At 51.1% G+C, this 19343-nt stretch overlaps 8 protein-coding genes across 8 annotated transcripts; 4 read left to right on the top strand and 4 right to left on the bottom strand.

Annotated features, from left to right (window-relative positions):
- Positions 1-116: 116 nt before the first annotated feature.
- On the bottom strand, positions 117-765 carry imp3_1 (U3 small nucleolar ribonucleoprotein imp3; the record flags this gene model as incomplete). The annotated part of the gene is made up of 2 exons (XM_007810711.2): positions 117-512; positions 610-765. 2 exons carry the CDS (start codon positions 763-765, stop codon positions 117-119), a joined length of 552 nt encoding a protein of 183 aa, XP_007808902.1.
- A 292-nt stretch (positions 766-1057) lies between these two features.
- On the top strand, positions 1058-1829 carry J3458_005765 (uncharacterized protein; the record flags this gene model as incomplete). The annotated part of the gene is made up of 2 exons (XM_007810712.2): positions 1058-1565; positions 1638-1829. Exons 1-2 carry the CDS (start codon positions 1083-1085, stop codon positions 1827-1829), a joined length of 675 nt encoding a protein of 224 aa, XP_007808903.2. The 5' UTR covers positions 1058-1082.
- Positions 1830-2027: 198 nt separating this feature from the next.
- Positions 2028-4471, bottom strand: J3458_005764 (uncharacterized protein; the record flags this gene model as incomplete). Its single annotated transcript, XM_007810713.2, has 2 exons — positions 2028-2196; positions 2262-4471. The coding sequence occupies 2 exons, from the start codon at positions 4469-4471 to the stop codon at positions 2028-2030; spliced, it is 2379 nt and encodes a 792-aa protein (XP_007808904.2).
- A 3518-nt stretch (positions 4472-7989) lies between these two features.
- On the top strand, positions 7990-8833 carry GPI11_1 (Glycosylphosphatidylinositol (GPI) anchor assembly protein; the record flags this gene model as incomplete). The annotated part of the gene is made up of 2 exons (XM_007810714.2): positions 7990-8328; positions 8417-8833. The coding sequence occupies 2 exons, from the start codon at positions 7990-7992 to the stop codon at positions 8831-8833; spliced, it is 756 nt and encodes a 251-aa protein (XP_007808905.2).
- Positions 8834-11569: 2736 nt separating this feature from the next.
- Positions 11570-11911, top strand: J3458_005762 (uncharacterized protein; the record flags this gene model as incomplete). Its single annotated transcript, XM_066118980.1, has 1 exon — positions 11570-11911. One exon carries the CDS (start codon positions 11570-11572, stop codon positions 11909-11911), a length of 342 nt encoding a protein of 113 aa, XP_065976502.1.
- A 77-nt stretch (positions 11912-11988) lies between these two features.
- ATG7_2 (Autophagy protein 7) lies at positions 11989-12835 on the bottom strand (the record flags this gene model as incomplete). Its single annotated transcript, XM_007810715.2, has 2 exons — positions 11989-12456; positions 12557-12835. The coding sequence occupies 2 exons, from the start codon at positions 12833-12835 to the stop codon at positions 11989-11991; spliced, it is 747 nt and encodes a 248-aa protein (XP_007808906.2).
- Positions 12836-12863: 28 nt separating this feature from the next.
- ATG7_1 (Autophagy protein 7) lies at positions 12864-14984 on the bottom strand (the record flags this gene model as incomplete). Its single annotated transcript, XM_066118979.1, has 2 exons — positions 13910-14984; positions 12864-13853 (listed from the first exon to the last, which is right to left on the bottom strand). The coding sequence occupies exons 1-2, from the start codon at positions 13931-13933 to the stop codon at positions 12864-12866; spliced, it is 1014 nt and encodes a 337-aa protein (XP_065976501.1). The 5' UTR covers positions 13934-14984.
- A 651-nt stretch (positions 14985-15635) lies between these two features.
- Positions 15636-17130, top strand: DCD1_1 (Deoxycytidine monophosphate (dCMP) deaminase). The gene has a single exon (XM_066118978.1). It carries the CDS (start codon positions 16199-16201, stop codon positions 16847-16849), a length of 651 nt encoding a protein of 216 aa, XP_065976500.1. The 5' UTR covers positions 15636-16198; the 3' UTR covers positions 16850-17130.
- The last annotated feature ends 2213 nt before the right edge of the window (positions 17131-19343 follow it).

Here is a 19343-nt window from a genome sequence, read left to right as displayed (position 1 = left end):
ATATAGCCTGAATTGTCTACCAAGTCAACAATCGACACCGTCCATATCTCATGATGCCTGTTCCCGTGAAATCTCGAAGCCGCCCCAACGCCTCAAAACGCCTGCCCAGCTGCTCTCTACAGCAGCTCAAAATCATCCAACTGGTCCCTGTACTTCATAATGTTCCTCTTAATCTTGCTGCCCACAGACCACGTCACAAAGTCCTCGGTCGACCTCGTCACCAAATACGCCGGGTCCGTCACCGTCTCGACACCCACGCGCACGTGCCCCTGCTCAATCATCTTGGTCGCGGCCTGCACCGTCTCCGCCATGCGCAACCGCGTCATCACGACGGGCAGCCGTCTCCTCGCAAAGGCGCTGACGGTGACGCCGTTCTCGACGGCCGAAAGCTTCGACGTGCTGGGCAGAATGCCCATGTCGTAGAGCTTGTTGAGGAGGAGCTCCTCGTGCTTGCGGCGAGTCGCGCTCTCAGGGGGCAGTAGCGAAAGACGGTGGGCTAGTTGCCTGAGGGACTGATAAGGTGAGTCATGTCAGCAATGGGCTATTCAGGCATGCAAGCGTTGGCGTTGCATGCTGCTCAGCTGGGAAGAAGGAAGGGGGAAAGCGTACGCCACAGAGTCTGTTGTATTTGTGGTAATCTTCGGGTTTTTGGATCATGTATCGACGGACGACGGCCTTGTCGCGGTGGTCCTTGTCGGATTTGTAGGTGATGAAGTCGGTTTTGCGGAGGAGCTTTTGCTCGTGATACTTGAGCTTGCGCACCATCTTGGCCGGCTGGGGGTCTGCAAGTCGAGTCGACTGCTCGTGTGTACAGCTTGCGGGCCGTCTTTTGAATCCTCAAATCGTGCCGCGACGGCAATTCTACGAGCCCCGCGCAGAAAAAAAGCAGATCCCTCGCTAATGTAAGGTTGTCGCGACGAGTTGCAGACTCCAAAATCCCGGATTGCTTGCGCGGAGAAAATCCAAGAAAATAAAGTGGGGCATTTCTCGACTCCCACCAACCAGGAGTTAGCTGCGCACCTTTCAACTTCATCGCTCTCTTCCCCCAGTCCAACCTCGCAAAACCAGCAACATCGCCAACCATGCCGCCACGACTCCCCGTGTGCGCTCTGCGCGCTCAATGCTCCCCTTGGAGCGCTTTCCGCGCATTCTCTTCCTCGCCGGCAGTCGCCTCTCCCCCCCGGGAGCCGCCTCACCCTGCGCCTCACCACCAAACGACCCGGCCGCCAACGCCCTCGTCTAGCAGCAGTCTCCTCTCCATCAGCGCCGACCGCCACAAGCGCGCCCCCAGTGCCCGCGCCATGCTTCCCGGCGAGGCGGCTGCCAAGATGATGAACCGCTACACCGACAAGCAAAGCCGGAGCAGGCTCGAGTCCGTCCAGGCGCTGAGGAATTCCAAGAATTCGGCGGATTACCTGAAGCAGATGCCGAGGAGGTGGGATGCGGGCGACGTGTATTCGCCGCATGACTTGAGTCCCGTGGAGATGCAGAAGTGGAGGAAGAGGTCGTTGAGGAGCAATGATGTTGTCGATGCACTGGACCTTAGGCCGTTGGACATGTACAAGGTAAGGGCCTCGGCCCTCCGTGAGGAAGTGTATACATAGTTCTGGCGTAGGTTTGCTAACTTTTTGGTGCAGAACTTTTCTCTCGTGCAGGAATTCACCACCTCGTCGGGTCAAATCATTCACTCTGCCGGCACGAGCTTGCGGCCAGTCAATCAGCGCAAGATTGCCAAGATGGTTCGTCGTGTTCAGGGCATGGGCATTTATCCCACGATTCATGATCATCCTGAGATGATTCGGGACGACTTCTTCCCTGAGAGGAGATGAAGTGCAGATGAAAACAGATGCAGCTTCGGAAGTGGGAGGAAGGGGGTTCAAACAAGTTGGTATCTGCCGAGAAGTGGGCAACCTCGTTGGCCGCCGTGTCTCTATTCTTCATATCCCACTATATGTACAACAGCCTAAAGCTCCGTTTCATGTATAGTTACAAATATCCAAGACATATGCCTTTTGTTTTATTCACAATCATGTCTTCATGATCCGCTTGATTTTGATTTGACAGAGGCCATACTCGTTAAGCCGTCTGCCAACTTTGTCCAGCTCTGCCCATGTGGCTCGGTACTTTTTCTTTACCCAGTCGCGGTAGTTTGCTTGTAGTTCTTGTCCGGGGAGTGCGTTGTGCGCAATGGCTAGTCTGTTTCTATAATTAGTATCCGTGGTGTCATTATCCTCATGTGCATGGCAGTTCGTAAGACTCACGTCATTGAATCTGGCTCCGACCCGACATAGGATGCCATATTCATAATTAGCCCTCGCACTTCTTTCTCATTGCCACTTCCGGCCACAGCGCCCACGTATGCATTGTACACGGCGGGAGGTACTTCCAGATCCATCCGCTCGATTCTCTCCCAGATTTCACGGGCCTGCTTATCTCCACCGGATTTCTTTTCTAAAGCCCAAAACACTGCCTGTAAACTTGCATATGACGGACCTTCACGAGACTGTATAATCTCATTCCAAAAGTCCAATGATGTTGTCGGCTTGTCACAGGCTGCGTAAGCCAGCATCAGCCCGGTGTACAGCTTTGTGTTTGGTTGGATAGTAGTATCCATCTTGAGCATGTTGTGTATCATGACTAATCCCTCGGGATCGGGATTCTGTGCGACTCCCTCCAGATAGAGTATATAAGTATCCATAGTGGGGTGATAGGTCTTGTTTCGGTGTTGGCGCATGTGCCCAAACACATGGGAGGCCATATCCGGCCGTTTGCGGTCAAAGAACGATGATATCAGCTTCATCCTCAGCTCATAGCTCGTATCTTGGAAAAATTGTTGAAGAAGTTGGTATGCACCCCATGCCCGAGATGTACTAGTCGCTTTGTCGAGACAAAATGCCACAAAGGAGCGTTGCACGACCTCTCGTTGCTGCTCGCTATATAGGAAAGAATGGAGAGACAGCAAATCCATTACGTCAAAGTGCTGGTCATTCTCCAAAAACTTGACACAAAGAGCTGCTACGGTTTCCGGGTCTAGCAGCATCTGTTCCTCCTCGAGAGCGTCTAGAAGCGCAAGAATAGTCTTGAAGTCGGGAGGTGTTTGCCGTGATAGCAGAGTCAAATATTTATTTGAGGATCGACGAAAATCATCAAAGAGATCAGATCCATTTTCGTTATTCCATGGTTCGAAATGTTTGACTTGTTCAAAAGCGCGTTGTGCGCCCTTGAGGTCGACAGCCTCTAGCCTTAGCCGCAACAGACGAAGATATGTCTCTCCATTCGGCGCAAGACCCCTCTTGGCACAAAGTGCAAGTATGCCTTCACCCAATTCCGAATCTTGAGTCTCGATTGCAACAGTCAAGAGACCATTGATGGTGCTGATCGTGGGAGCAAGCGCCCCGTTGCGGTCGACCATATGTCCCATCATGGCTTCTACTTCCGCCAAGCTCCTCCCAAGTAGCAAGATGGACTGCAGTATAGCATCCCAGTGTTTTCGATTCGGTTGCGACTGCCCTAGTTCAAGAATAAGAGGCCCTGCCCAATCCTGGAGGTCGTTTCTTCTCGCGAACGATGCTATGTCTCTATAAACCTGAGCCTGAGAGTACTTTTGATTTATTGACTGGCTAAACCAATACTGGGTTTCGGTAACCTTGTCGTTGTTGGCAAAATATCGAACCATGACCGCTTGGATGGTAGCATCATAAGGGACACCATGTGCCATGGCATAGTTGACTAGCTCGACAAGCTCTGCTTCTTTGCCCTCTCTCGCGAGTCCATGAGCCACGGATGCCAGCAGTCGATCCTCCTTGACCAAGTAGGCATGGTAGGAAGGATCCGCCCACTTTGATTTCAACATTAGCAGTGCTTCCTCCGAGCCACCGTACTCGCATAGCATCTTGATGAAATAGCTCCATTGCAGCTGGGGAGGTCGAGCCTTGCCAGTGTAATTTCCCGAGGACCAGACTGCGTATAATGATTTCGCGAATTCCAAATGATTTTCACCTCTTTCTTGCGGTTCGATATCGAGAAGGACTTGTCGTATCATGGACAAATCAGCCGAGGACAGCGACTTGGAGTGTTGGTCATCTCCGTCGCTAGTCGTAAGGTATTCAAGCAATCGGCGACATTGCAAGGCCTGTGTGCTATTCAGCGGTATCTTCCTCTTCAACTTGGATTGCATAAGCTTCCTCAACGCATCTATCAATTCTTTCCTTGGCGGCGGTCGCAGATTATCGAGCATGCGACTTCTCCAAATCATGACTTGCATCCATCCTGGCTCATATGCGGGTTGTCGAATTTCTCGCGGAGGTTTCTGGAACAGCGCATTGAGAAACGTCCTTGCAAAAGTCCTCTGTACCACAGGTCGCGAAATCGATCGTCGTCGGGCCGGAGGAACGTAGGGAAGACAGGCTGGAGCGGACGTCGCCCGGTAAACTAGCAACCGGCGACCATGACGGGCCAAATTCACCCTCATGGTTGATTAATTCTAGGAGTTGATGGCACTTAAAAGTGTAAGTGGATCGATCATTGAGCCAACAAAGGGTCGCATTCCACTTACAAGAACATTTTCAAGGTGAAAACCCTGGTCTGCAGGTTGAAGTCGTCGGCACCTTGAGCAGGTTAAAGCTATCTTCAGATTGCTGGACAATTATTGCGGGTCCCATAACTACACAATTGAGTCTCCGTGGTTTAACCGAATAACCTACCCTATGCTCATATCTGCTTCCTCAATTGCAACGAACATTGATTTGTCTTTCCTCCTTGATAATCTTAATGCCATCTGTGTCTTGGAGTGTCAATCACCTCTGCCATCAAGTGAACTTCGCTCAGCGCTCGTCTTCCAGACGCAACAAGTATTTTGCAATTAAGAAAGAAATACCGCTTTATTCGTTTAGACATGGCCACCCAAGAGAATAAGCGAGCCTCCATTCTGTTTACACAGTTTATGGGAAATCACCATCTGCTCTAGTGATGGGGGAAGTTCAACCCACCGAGTTTGAATCTGAACGAGACACACCATGCAAACTCTGCTACAGACGGCCCATCCAATCTATTCAGACAAGACTTTAGGTCTAGAGATCCAAAACGCGAGGTGAACTAGGCACAGAGAAAGTTTAGCTACAAGATAATAATCCCTTTTCGCGGGCGGCTGATGCAAGCCCGCCGCATGTAAAACCTAGATTAAGCTTCCACTGTCAAGCTTAAGTTTAAAAAAATTCCCAGGCCAAGTATAAAATATTACTGGGTCTCCTTTCTCTTCTTTTTTTTTTCTTTAAAAAAAATCCAAAAAAAAAAATTCCATGCCACAATTCATTTCAACTACCGCTCAGCAACCATTACGTCAGGCAGAATTGTGGCCGATTAAGCAACTAGATCAGTCATATTGAGAGAAAAATCGCAAAAGAACTACAGACCTCGAAAATCACATCAGATCCCGTAGGAGCCACGCCATCGCTCACCTGGCAGAAAGGGACTACACGAAAAGAAAAAAAAAATCCCAAGAGCAACAAGTCTCGCTAGCTGACATGAGGTTATCGCTGGAAGATTCACCTTGCCCTTCTCCTCCTCCTCCACCTCCTCCCCCTTGCACCGATTCTAATAACATTAGCGGAAAATACCACGCCCATCAAGACTCCGAGTTTAATGGCGGTGTGCCGATGTCAAACTGCAAAAAGATATCAACTTTCCCCCACCGACAGCTATTTCCTCATACAACTACGATGAAAAGGCTCACAATAATGCACCCTGGGTAGCATATATGAACATTCGCTTTAAAGACGTGTCCGCAACCATGAAGCAAGGCCTATATTGGTCGCAGGATAATATAGATCCTACTGGCTCTTGTTTCTACGACGATATAATAGTAGTTCACCATCGTCTTCAAGCATGGGGCTTCACTCACATGCGCAGATTTCATCTTATTGACTTGGCCAAGGATCCCTAATGGAAGGGGAGACTCTTTATTTACCCCCGCGGAGTCAAAAATCTTTCTGAATTCCGGATCCAAGATATCTTGGTTAATAATATTGTCTTGATGACTGCCTTGACTGGGGACGATAAGAAGGCTTATGTATACGATCGAAGTGTTCCTGGGCAGAATTTTAACGCCATTTACGATGATATGCCGCTACGTGGTTGGTGGCCGTGGCCTAAGAATGCGCATATCTAGGCCGACGCTCTGGTTGTCACACGGTTACACGAGGGCTACGATCTTGGGACCTAGGGCATAATTCAAAAGGCTCGAATTGATCAACAGCAGCAGCTTTGCTCACCTTGGCATCGGACCTAGTCATGGGAGTAATAGAACCACGAAAGAATTTTACGATTTCACAAGAAATATGTTTAACCAGACTCCTCTAGTTGCCTTGGAACAGTTAGTGACTTGGTGAGTCTCATTAAAAAAGCCCACTTCATGCTATCTTCATACATATTCCGTATTCAGACAACATCTTCCATACTACTACAAATCCCCCAATCACAGGTATCGCGTACACCGCAGCTACAAACAAAATCATCCCGAGTAAAATATTAGTCGCGATATCATCGCTTACTTTTCTCTCCCTGTCTTGTGTTCGGTGTTCTTCTTGTAGCCTACTGTTCGATCTCCAAAGAACTGGCCTGAATTCCACAAAGAGTGTTGACATAGAGCCAAGTGCGGGGCCTGCGAAAGACCCCAAACAAATTCAAAGCATAGTCCAGACTCGTTGATGAGGACAAGGGATACAGCGTAGTCCAAGAGATATTTCCCGGGGTAAGTCTATCACAGCTTCAAGAAACGGCCAGCTCAGCCTCAATCTTGAGCCCGAGGATGCAATGTCGTCGAAGGCGGAACGGTGAGGCATGCCTGGGTAGTTGCCTCTTCATGTTCCGCATGTCTCATTACAGGCCTCAAGCAAGCTGCACAGCTCCGCCATGAAGCACCAAATCCGCTTCTCACCTCCGTTGTTGATTGGCAGCCTTGTTTGCTGCAGTAGTAAGTCGGCGGCTATCAGAGCTGAAAATACGGTAAGCACAACCCCTGTGAGCCGCCGGGCTCCCTTTCGGGCCAGCAAACAGTTTCATTTCTTCGGCTGAAAGCGTCGCAGTCGTCCTGGTGGAAGAGTGAGAAAATACTAGGTCCGATGCCAACGTGAGGACTTGCCACAGGTGTAAGCAAAGCTGCACAATGCGGCCGAATTCAAGGCCTTTGGAGCTATTGAATTCGAGCCTCACGAGCAGTCGAATTCGGGCCCGTCAGGCTGCTGCTGCTGTTGGATTCGGACCCCTTGGGTTGCTGCTGCTGAATTTGAAGCTTTTTAGCTGGGGTGATGGGAATCGCTCGGTGCGCTCGCGCCCCACAAGGATACCTGTACAGATAATAATACCAAGTCTAGCACTAGATTCATAGTAAAGATGTAAGCACTAGAAGAAAGGATACAGCTTTATTCTTTTTAACAGAAGTAAGGATAAAGCTTGAGAGAATATACGCACTATACGCAGCAAGAAGTATGCAGGAAGAGGGGTTGATTGAAGATGCTAGAAGTTGCCTAGATACCAAGGTAGGTATGTACGCACAGGTGCGCTTACTGTCTATGATGGAATAATAGAATCACGAAAGGATTTCGAGATTTCACAAGAAATATTTTTAACAGGCTCATTAAGTTGCCTTGCAACAGTTGATGACTTGGGGAGTCTTCTTTCATTGCTGGGAATGAAGCTATATTCTGCAACAGGGGTGAGTAGATCAGAGGGGAAAGCAATGCAACTACTTTGTCTTTCTTGCTCCTATTTTCCATTTCAAGGAAAAAAGGCCTAAACCTTAACTTTTCGAGATTTCTGCGCACATAAAGTGGAAAAACTGGAATCTCGTTATTTTCTTCCTTTTCTTCCTTCCCTTCGGTCCCTGTCACGTGATCACCTTTCCAAGTTGAGTGCCGAACCTGTTGCACGAAAGCTCCGGTCTCATCCCTCACAGCGACCTGCGCCGACAGCACCACTAACCAAATACAAACCATGTCGTCGACATTAATCGCAGGATCATCAACCCAGGTGGCCGACACAAAAACTTCCGACGTTATTTCTCCCGTCGCCGTGATCGATACGCCTCTATCCAAAAGCACCGCCCTTCTTCGCCCAAGTCTCATACTGGGACTCCTCGCCCTACGTTTCAGTTCTCTCGTCGCGGACCCCGTGCCGACTCTCCAGCTTGCACTCCCTGCTGTCGTGTTGATTCAGATTTTATATGCGATTATTTGTCTCCCTGTCGCCGGCTCTCAATCCGCCAAGGTGGCGAGAAAGCCTCGCCCAGGAGAGAAGAAGCGGGTTGACACAAATGGACCCAACACCATCTCGGTATGGTTTTTTTTTTCTCTCTCAAAGCATGGGCATGGTTGCAAAGTATGCTCTTGTCGCTAATTCAAAATGCGTTGCCATCAACTAGACTGCTATTCTCGCTTTACTCCTAAGCGCAATCTCCACACCGGCTGTATACGTTCTCTTCGTCTTATTTGGCGCTCCTTTTCTCGATCATGTCGAACACACGCTTCTCTGCTCTGCACACTTCTCGTTGCTCGCTCTCTTCCCTATATTCTACTCAAGAGGTGTAAAGGGCGAAACCCTTATCGCAGTGGCCGGTGCCTCTGCTCCTCTGGACGAAACAATTGGTGGATTGGTTGGCGCTGGAGTTGGGGCATGGCTTGGAGCAGTTCCCATTCCGCTGGACTGGGATAGGGAATGGCAGAAATGGCCAGTCACGATTGTTGTTGGCATGTTTGCAGGCTCATTGCTGTGCAGCTTGGTGTCGGGGACGTTGCTCTTTGGCAAACGGTTGAGCAGCACTGAAGAAAAGAAGGAGTAATTAAGAGTAGGCTCCTTTGCAAGTTGAACTGATATGATAATGTTCCTCGGTGGCCACAGAAGCATACACATGTTTCCCAAGTCGAAAGCCTGCAAGCAAACCTCCGCTTCCCTATTCAATAGCTTGTCTTTCGTCTGTATCTCTGCATGTAGTGCAATCATACGGCGACAGATGGGTAGGACTGCCGCAAAAAATTCACACGCGGCGTATGTTGCAGTCGCAAGACACAAGGGATGAGGATGGGTACACAGCACAAATTAACGAACTATGATTAATGGGTATCAAATAGCTGCCCTGGAGTATTACCTCCAAAGGTAGCGTCAAGTTCTTGGCCATGCATCCTCCTACCGTGCAAACACCGCCCCTTCCAGGCCACAAAGGAAAAAAAACAGAAGCAAGGGGATAATGAAACCGTACAAGTCATTAGCTACCCGTAGAGACTCGCCCGAAACAGCCAGCTGAACATGAGATTGGAAGAGAAAAAGGATTGCAACGGGTTGGTTCAAAGCCTTGAGATCTTAGGTTCGCATCATGCAAACACGGAGAGGCGGGGCTGGCAAGGCCCAGCATCTTCGGGGGGGGCATGGACGTAATTCGCCAGCGCCGCCGCTGTTTAGCGCGTGACAATCACCCAGATGGCGTGAATAAGACCAGGGAAGTAACCTGGGAGAAACAAAAGGGTCAATTTGTTAGCAAAAGTCATCGGTAGGGGAGGCAGCAACTGCTCCGGACGGCGGTCTGCACCAAGGCGATGCTGCCATGTTGCCCAGAGGCTTATCACGTACCCAAAATCGTGAGCACGAGGTTAATCCAAAAATGGGTCGTGCAGCCAACCTCGAGGAACACACCCAGAGGAGGCAGGATAACGGCCAAGATGAACTTGCAAATGTCGCTGGCGTGAAAGGTCAGTCTCACATCTCATCATGTCCCGATTTCTCTCGCTGGTGTCTGCTTGCTGTGCCAATCATGACCCCGTGAGTGGCGCGAACAAGGTCTCTTGGGGAAACCCAGCTCTGAGCCGCACTCGGCCAGGTCCATCCATTCACCAGCAGCAGAAACATTGTCGTTGAGAAGCATCTTGCTCTGAAGCACATCAATACAAAGCGTACCTAGCGGTGACAGGCATATTGTCGGTTTGAAGCTAACAGCTTGGGAAGCTCTGGCTGATTCGAGTGTTGTAGGGGTCTGCTGTTTTGTTTGGAGCGGAGAGGTGACGTTGACGAAGGATGTTTTGAAGAAAGCCAGACGACAGGAAGGAAAGTGGGCTGGGCTGGAAGGGGCCGGGTGAGCAGCTTACTTATTCTGTTTTTCCAACGGCAGAAGCAATCTTTCCCATGCCAAGTATTTTTTACCTTTTGCCAATGGCTCCTTAGTATTACCACGCCGAGAGCAAACCCAGGTTCGGGTCGCGCGGCGGGACCGCCGATGCCGTAGCGATACTAAGACAACATGTGTGTCTCGAACCATGGGTTCCCATCCCCCCGACTTGTTTGTTATTGCTCCCTGGCCATCCGGTACCCAGTTATAACAGCTACTAAAGCACCCAAGTCGACAAGGTCTCCATGTACTCTTCGGCCCTGCCCAATCGACGATGTCGTACTGCATCGCCACCAACCAGCCCGGCTGCCCTTCCCACAAGCCCTCTCCTGCGTCATCGACTCGGTCCAGAAAGGAAATGAAGCTAGGATAAGCAAGGCAAGTTTGCGAGCGTCCCTTCGGAACACAAATTTCCATGCTGTGGTCGAGCGACGAGAAAGCTCCTCACCGCTCTAGTCTAGCGGCGCTGCTGTCTCGTTCTCAGCAACAACTTCAACGTTCGCTCAATCGACCCCGCCTCGAGCCACAGCCTTCCCAGATGCGGCACGAACCTCCAGAGCCCCGAGCAATCAAAAAAAAAAACAGACAAGTGACCAGAGTCTAAATGCTTTGGCACTCCTAGGCCCAATCTGCAATACGTCATGGCACGGTCCCTCTTTGAAGTTTAACAAGCAACCGCAGGGATCAATTGCCGGCACCGCCACAGACGGGGCAAGTGCAGCAGTTGTCGCTACGATTAGCGCTGCAGAGCCACAGATGAGCCCGGTGCCAAGCAGACAAGCCACAAATGGGGACAGGGGCAGGAAGCTCTACCCTGGCAGCGGGTGGTTCTCATCATCATGATGACATATGCTGTGCGCGTGTTTGCCATGGTGTCACGGCACATGAGGATGCAATCCAGCTGCGACTGGCATGTCAATTGACAGCCCATCCCATGATGAGACCCGAAAAAAAAAAAAAAAAACAAGATGCGTCCCCGGCTTAGAAGGGTCGAGAAACCCCCAGCCATCCGTACACCAACACCCAACGTGCTCCGAGGGCTCCGTAAGCGCTCGCCGGGCACCCAGCCGTTCCAGGTTGCATCAAAACGGTCTGCACGCCTGCCAGTTGTAGCGTGGTATTTCTTGCCCACCACTATGCTTATGCGCTCCCACCGGCTGGGCCCTCGGCCATGCGCCGAGCTTCCCAACGATACTAGCTGTTTATGTGCCCAGACATTTCTGGTTGCGGTCCACTTGGAGCCCAGCAGCTGAGGGCCAAGACTGCCAAAGACCAGGTTGAGCCGGAGTCATCGGCGATGATGCAATGCAAAGTCCTGCCTGCCTGGGTTTGCCACCCAAGAAAAATAAGTTTAAAAAATAAAAATAAAAATAAAAATAAAATAAAATAAAAACCAATCCTTTTTTTTAACAGCGCCTCATGTTATCCGCTGCCCTGAATCAGGCACAACTTGTTCGAGATTGGGCCATGTCGTGTTTTGTGCCTGTAGCATTGAACCTTGACCCCCGACTGCCAATGAATGGACAGGTTCACAATCTTTCCGTCATTCATCACCCAACAACACAAGACACAACCCTTCACTTGCGCGTTATATATGCGGCTGTTAACATGTACATGAAACTGCCATGTGGGCATGTTTCCTTTACAGACCAGGCGCGGAAGGATGCAAGAACATCAAGTGTCTTTGAAAACTTTGTCTATTCCAGGATACCTCACACAAGCAAGTTCAAGTTCATTCCTATTACCAAAACCGCCAACTGACCAAAACGCCCAACTCCAAAACCCCCCCGCGCCCCTTTTCAAAGCACCAAGTTAAAATGACCCCAACTTGGTCACGATCAAAGTAACTCCCCCTCCCCGTCCTCTACAAGATCGTCATCTTCTTCCCAGTCCACATTCGCCGCCATCTCCTCTGCGCGCCTCTGGACCTCCGCCAACCCGGACAGCTCAGCAACGTAGTCCTTCTCCTGCAATGCCCTCTTGACGAAACCCCATCCCTCTGTGCGATATGCATCCAACACCTTGGGGCTACAGGCGCTGCAGCAGTCGTACGATTGACCCCGAATGTTAATGTTTTGGAACGTAGATACGTAGCCGCGAATTTGGTGGGGGACCAGACCTAGAGGATGGCTGGGAGGGTCGCGGTCGGGAATACTTCCTGGTGTATGTTGGGGTGCTGGCGCTTGGTTTCGGAGCGGGTGTTGGAGGAGACTAGTGAGCAGCTCAACCAGGAGGGCAGATGCGATGGCTGCGACGCCGGGCCGGGTTACCGTACATTGCTGGTCGAGGGTCTGGTCCTTCATTGACTGTCATGTCGTAAGTATCTGATAATCTTGCCCAGTGAAAGTGAGGAGCAAGGGAGGGAGGGGCGGGTGGTCTGGTGATAAATAGCCTTAATAGACTTACATCGGCTGGGGCCACGACATCGTTGCAAAAGTAACAGCCGAGAGATGTCTGTCCCTTCTCCCTCGTCTCGGCTCCATGGCGCATGACGACATAAGAGTCGAATCCAAGAGCGGCATTCATGACAATCTTTTCTCGGGCCTTTCCTATCACCGTCGGTAGCCAACGCGACTCACGGGTATCCATCAACAGAAAAATGACGTCGTGGTCCTCAATCAAGCCCTCGAGCCTTTCCAAGTCGGTCCTCGTCTTCTCCTCGTCTGTGAATGCATGGCCAAGCATTGGCACAGAGAGAGCATGTCCTTCGCTTTCAACACCGGGGTAGATGCGTTTTAAGCATGGCCGCTGCGGCCGCTGCCTTTGGCTGCCCGCCGTTTGTGCAGTCGCTGAACTCGAATAGTGGTTGTCGTACGGGATTTGAGTACGAGACCCTGCCGTAGTCGACGAATGTCACCTTCCTCACACCCCAGCCTAGCAAGTTTCTTGAGACGTAGCCTCCCAGTGTTCCGGCTCCCAGCAGGAGACACTTTGTGTTCTTGATAAGGTCCAAGTCAAGGTCGGGTGCGAGACGCCACTTCATCAGCTTCAGGTTCAAGTCGACGGATGAATCGGCCAGTCTCGTCGGGTCCATGTAATCTGCGAGGTTGGCTTGCTGGGCTTGAAGTTTTCCGTTTCGCGACCTCTCCCACCCTGTGACCTTGGGCATTTCTCCCATCTCCGTCGTTTCCACGGGGTCCATTTCGATGGGGAGCACGACACTCCTGGCTTCGTGTCTTCGGGCCCAGGTGTCTCTGTAGCACAGAATCTTGGCCCTGGACGCCCGGAAGCGCTGTCGGATGAGAACCAGGAGATTTCTGAGTGGCCAGCCAGGTCCTTCAGCGTAGGTGGATGGGTCGGCGAAAGCGACGTAGCGATCCTCTTCGGGGATGTCGTTGAAGAAGCCCTCCTCGAAGCTGCCCAATGTGCTGACTTCCCATCTAAAGCCTATGCTGTTCGAGCCTTCGATATCTTCGGTTTGCATCTCCTGGCCACGAACCTTTTTCGCGAGAAAAAACCCATGTTGACGACTGTCAACGCTATATCGCCACGTCCCAACCCTGTCGACCAGTTCTGTGCTTTCATCGGTGGTGAAGCGTTCAACGGGTCCGGTCCGCTTCCATTGGGGGTCTGAGTGTAAGGCTGGAAATGCGAACCAATACGTAAACTTATATTTCTTGAGATCCGCGTATGAGAGGATGACAAAAGATGAGAGAAGCGATGGCACAGAGTAGATGGTACCGTCATTAATTGCGTCCCAGATCTATTTTGGTCAGTGATGCGGTCGACAGGTAAACAGTAGCGCCCGTATCAACGTGCCTGTCTCCCAGCTTTTTTAATCATCTCGGTTTTGTCCGTCGTCTTGAACTGCTCCAGGGTATTGACATTCTTGATAATGCCTTCTCCTCTGGCTGTGCCTAGAGGTGCGCTGTCTCAAACTGGTCAGCTTTCTGGGAGCCATTCGGGTCTACAAATATGAGGACTCACTTTTGGTTGGTCAGGGCATTACCAAGAATCTGCATCTTGCAACTAGCCTGTGGTTCCTCAACTCTCGACTCATACAAACCGAGCACGTTTCTCGCAGAGTCATCCAGCTTGTCATAGTCGAGCTTGGAGGCAAAAAGAGCCGAATAAAAGGGTAGCTCAATCTCCGACGTAAACGTCGCAAACTGGAGAGGCGTGGCCATGATGAGTCGCGGCCAACGCCGTGTATGCGATTTCTCACGAGAGTCACTGTCAATGTAGCTGATGAGACGTCCGTGGCAGACAAATTCGCGCTGCGGGGCAGATAAGACGTGCGTGTCAAGCAGGAAATATAAGCTTTATTTCCTGGTGGTCGAGAGCAAGGTATTTTTCGTGCAAGGAGTGGAAACCCAGAGATGGAGATGGAAAATCGGCGCCGTGATGTTGATAGTCGAGGTTGTCATATGACAAAAGAGAGTCATCACGAGCTGCATGTCAGGCTGATGATTGCGGAAACTGCTGCACCACACTGCGACTAGAGGCGTCGCGCCGTGCCCCGCCGCGGGGTTAGAGCTAGGTAGGGGGAGTGGCCGGAAAGTTGAACTACTACCACATGCTGGACTGCGAGTGCAGAAATGCCTAGTGAAGCGGGAAACTTGCAGACATCCCACCACAGTGTAAACTAAAACAATTGTGAACAAGCAACAGGGTCATGATGCCGGGCCTTGATTGACTGGGCTAGGATGGAGGGTCTTGCACCTGGCCACCGTTGAGTGAGAAACTCTAGATTAATGAATAAGACATTCCTAATCAACGCACAAGAATATCCGGTATGGTGTAGTGGCTAACATCGCTCGCTCTCACCGAGCAGCCCAGGGTTCGATTCCCTGTACCGGAGAAATAAACGTCCTCGACGAGGCTGAACTTTTTGCCGTGCAATTCGCTATTTGGTCCGTTCGTGAAATAAATATCATCGTTTGTCCTTAGAGTTGATGGCGGTGCCTTTTTGTTTTAAATGCTAGCCTGGGTAGATAATCTCTATTATTGATTACACTGTCAGGCACATCTCATGATTGATACATTTGCTATAACAATTTTCCACGCGGCTCTTAATTTAAATGCTCACGGAGAGAACTGATTATCACTACTTCCGTGGTCGTGCATAGCATATTTAACAGAATACAACTGCACTAGTTGTGAACCTGCAGTTAAGGAAAGTCTAGAGACATCGGGTGCGGGAGTGGGCTTTGTATCAATCTGACCAAAGTGGCAATCTGCTCTAAATATCGCGCTATCTAATAAAGCGCGTGTAGGTTTTGGCCGTCCATTTCACGATTTTCCCTGGTGGCACTCAAAAAAGAATCCTTATTTTGGTGACCAATATAGTGTTGCCTGTTGCCGTTTATAGATCTCGGTAAAGTGAGCCGTTGAAAGGACCCTTGGCCAATGTGGGCGACCACGCGAACCCCACCGACACGACACGACTTCTTTGATCGCGCGAGATCCTTTCATTGTTGAACTGTTAAGCGCTGGACTCGGCGTCATTGATCGAACAGCTCTGCGAAACCGATTTGCGCTGCGGTGACGGGGTCAAGATGCTTATCGGCATCTGCGGAGGTGAGAATTGTTTGCTCAGAAGGGGCGTGTGTCCCCGTTCGTGCTAACGCAAAAACGTAGGCATTTGCTCGGGCAAAAAGACCGTCGTCCCAATATCTCGTTGAGCACCACGGCTTCAACCACCTCTACCTGGAGCCACCCAAGGAGAAGCGCGCTTCGTCCAACGAGGATGAGCAAACCCCGTCGTCTGAATCTGCGAGCTCTCAGTCGTCCTCATCTGCCGCGGCATTCAGCGGTGCCTTGAACTTCAGTGCCCTCACCACCAAAAACGGCCGCCACTCTGCATCTGATACATCACTGGCGCTGAGGCCACAGACACAACAGCATACATTTGCCTCACCTGAAGCGCTCCTCGACTTTGTCACTCTCCGCTGGCGAGGCCGCTTCGTGACAACTGACATACCCACCGAGGCCGTGCTCGACGTCTTCGTGCGCCGCCCTTTCTTCCTCCTCTTGTCCATTGACGCACCCCTCACCGTCCGGTGGCGGCGGTTCCAGCAGCGAGCCAAGGTGCCCGGAGAATCAGACATGCCCCTCGAAGACTTTGTCTCCCGCAGCGATGCTCACTTATACGACCCCCACGGCGGCTTCCAGCCCCTCATCTCCCGCGCCACGGTCAGGCTGCTCAACACGTCGTCCTCGCTCGCCCACCTGTATGCCACGCTGGGCAAGCTCGACATCCCTAACCCTGATCGCCTCCGCCCCGGCTGGGACACGTACTTTATGGCCCTGGCGTCCCTGGCCGCCCAACGCTCCAACTGCATGAAGCGTCGTGTCGGGTGCGTCCTCGTCGGAAGGGAGCGCCGTGTTATCAGCACCGGCTACAATGGCACGCCGCGGGGGATCCGCAACTGCGCTGACGGAGGGTGCCCCCGCTGCAACGAGGGGAACAGTTCGGGCGTCGGCCTCGCCACCTGTTTGTGCATACACGCCGAGGAGAACGCCCTCCTCGAAGCGGGTAGGGAGCGAATCAGGGATGGCTCCGTGCTCTACTGCGATACGTGTCCGTGCTTGACTTGCAGCATCAAGATCTGTCAAGTGGGCATCAGCGAGGTTGTGTACGCCCATGGGTACAGCATGGACAAGGAGGCGGCAGCTGTGTTTAGCCAAGCTGGCGTTAAGCTGCGGCAGTTTATCCCGGTACGTTTTATGCGAGGCCCCGTGTGCGTTTATTATTAATCCTGGCTGTGTCTGTTATACCCAAGTCAATGCCGTCCAGTCCCTTTTTTTTTTTTTTATGCGGCGTGCTTGTGCTAATTCGGGAAAAATTAGCCACCAAACGGACTTATTCACTTGGAGAAAATGGAGTTATACTGAGGCATGATGTTGTCAGAGCTGAGAGTGATGAGGCATTGTAATGTGGTCATGGCGTGTATTTGTGTGGAGCATTAATTGCATAGTGGAGTAAATGTGAAGACGGCATAATCCGTATTATCAATAAATTTTGCAATTTTGTGTCGCCTCTGCTGACTTGTCATGTGCAAGTGATGCTCTATGGCCGGACTATAATTTGATTTCTGATGACACTGGAGTATGCGGTTTGGTACTTCGCGGGTTTCTGGTATAGTAGTGGTTCGTTTTACCATCGAGTGTACTGCCCTAGTATTTTCCCGAGCACGAGGTAGGCATACGCTCGGATGCAGCTCGCGGTCGTTGAGAGTTTATACATTGAGCCGAAGACGTACGTGCTGCCACCTACATCAAAGCGTGATATCCTATCACAATAAAGGGTAAGGTAACAGAAGAAGGAGTTTGCCAACGTATCGTAAACAACACTAGCGATCAGCTACGAAAATTACCCAGGCTGTAGGGTAGCATACGGAGTACATCGCAAGGTTGATTCAAATTAATGGCCCCCAGGACGTGACCAATGTGTTGTCTAAGATGGCTAGATAGTACGTAGTACGTCGTCGACACATGTCTTTTCCGCAAGACTGCCTTTTCAGCACACAAGCAAGGGGCACAAACCGGTTATTACCCCTATCTCTCGCGTCTGACAGACACCACAATACGGACTAACGGAGTCCCTATTTTTTTTATTCTGAAATGCCCATAATTAACATGCGGTGAAGGCTGTACCGCACTGCCAACCTTCACCGACGACACAGGAAATATTACTATAGCTCTATTTACATTACTAGGCGTCTGGACCCTCCTGCAGCCCATAATTTCTTTGCGGTGTGCCTGAGTTCTCATTAGATTTTATGCAGCGCAGAGTTCAGCCATGCTGAGCCACGAGTTATGTTCCATAAAAAAAGTGCAATACTATGGCGGTCAAAGCAGCGATTCATGGTTGGTTCCACCGTTGCACACATTGTTCACAAATAAACGATACTTCTTTTATGAAATTGACATCCCAAGCCGCCACGGGGCACGTCCTTGGGGGACGATTGAGCGGGAGGAGCATTGCAGGCCAGAAGTTTGCGATGGGACAAGGGGAAGGGGGGGAACACGACGTGGATCCCAAGTGATCGTTCGACTCGCGAATGCAAGTCAAGTACGGAGTAGTTCCTCCCACCACGATGGCCATGGGTCATGATCCCGCCCGCGTCGACGGGAATTCGATAAGTTGATTCAGTTCTAAATAAGCAATCGGTAGACTGTCCGCGAAAATGAATGGCGCTCTTCGTGGGGCGGCCCCAGGCTAATATTATCCCTGAAGCGAGATGACCCGGCGAAGATAGGGGTAAGGACTAAGGTCCGATTTCTCTAGGGGGTTTCTACGGAGTATTTTGTCGTGAAATGCAATTTTAGGGTCAATTTCAAGCCCCCGTAGGGTGGTGGAGAGCGGGACAGGAGAGGTTTGTTTTTATCAACACGCCTGACGCGATGTCGTCCCAACTAGCACACACCCTGACAAGAATTCAGGAACAAGGAGAGATGCTCCAGGGCCATGGCTAAAGATCCAACAGTTTAGAAAAAGGGGTTGGCGAAATATTGTTTCAACGTAGGAGGTTGGAAACAGAGCCTCGCCCCGTGACAGCGGGATGACCCTCGGATCTGTTCCCGCGAAAGACGCCTCTGCCTTCCGCTGACAACACACAGATGTCAGATCCACAATTGCAACTCTTGCCGTTTGGTCGAGGCCATCAGACAGGCCCAGGGGCTTCTTTCCGAGTGCGTGTGGCGACAAGCAAAGTAAAAACAACAAAAAGGCAAGACACTGTTGTTCGTAACCTCAGGATCGACAGGCCACGCAGTGACCTCTGGTTGGCAAGTGCGTCTTGTCCCGACTTGACAGAGACGTGGGCCACGGGCAAGACGGGCCTCATTGGGACTCGAGCTTCCAAGCTCCCAAGACTTGGGCTGTTGGGATCCCTGGGGTCCCTGAGGTCTCAAGGCTTTGGAATTCACACCCTTGCCCCATCCATGGGGACGCGTCGAGCGGGACCACGTACTCCGTACCATGTCCTCCGTATGCACTATGTCGCAATGGCTCGCTCGGCAAACCTCGCAGGTGGTAATAGTCGTAGTTATTATACGGTTTTCCATGGCCTGGTCTCGCAGTGGAAAGGGGTTGTGGATCGCGCTGTTAGAGACTTAACACACAAGAGGTTCACAAGAATTTTGTTTTGTTTAGGATGAGGGATTCCGTAGACCAACGGATTCTTGGCCATGTCCAAGAGGGGGAGGGAAGAGGAGGCCGTGACCCAAAGTACCATTCCAAAAGCCT

Source organism: Metarhizium acridum (genome assembly GCF_019434415.1).
Source record: "Metarhizium acridum strain ARSEF 324 chromosome Unknown scaffold_31, whole genome shotgun sequence".
Lineage (NCBI taxonomy): Eukaryota > Fungi > Ascomycota > Sordariomycetes > Hypocreales > Clavicipitaceae > Metarhizium > Metarhizium acridum.
Note: the sequence above shows the minus strand (reverse complement) of the source record. Positions and strands in the feature narration are given on the sequence as shown.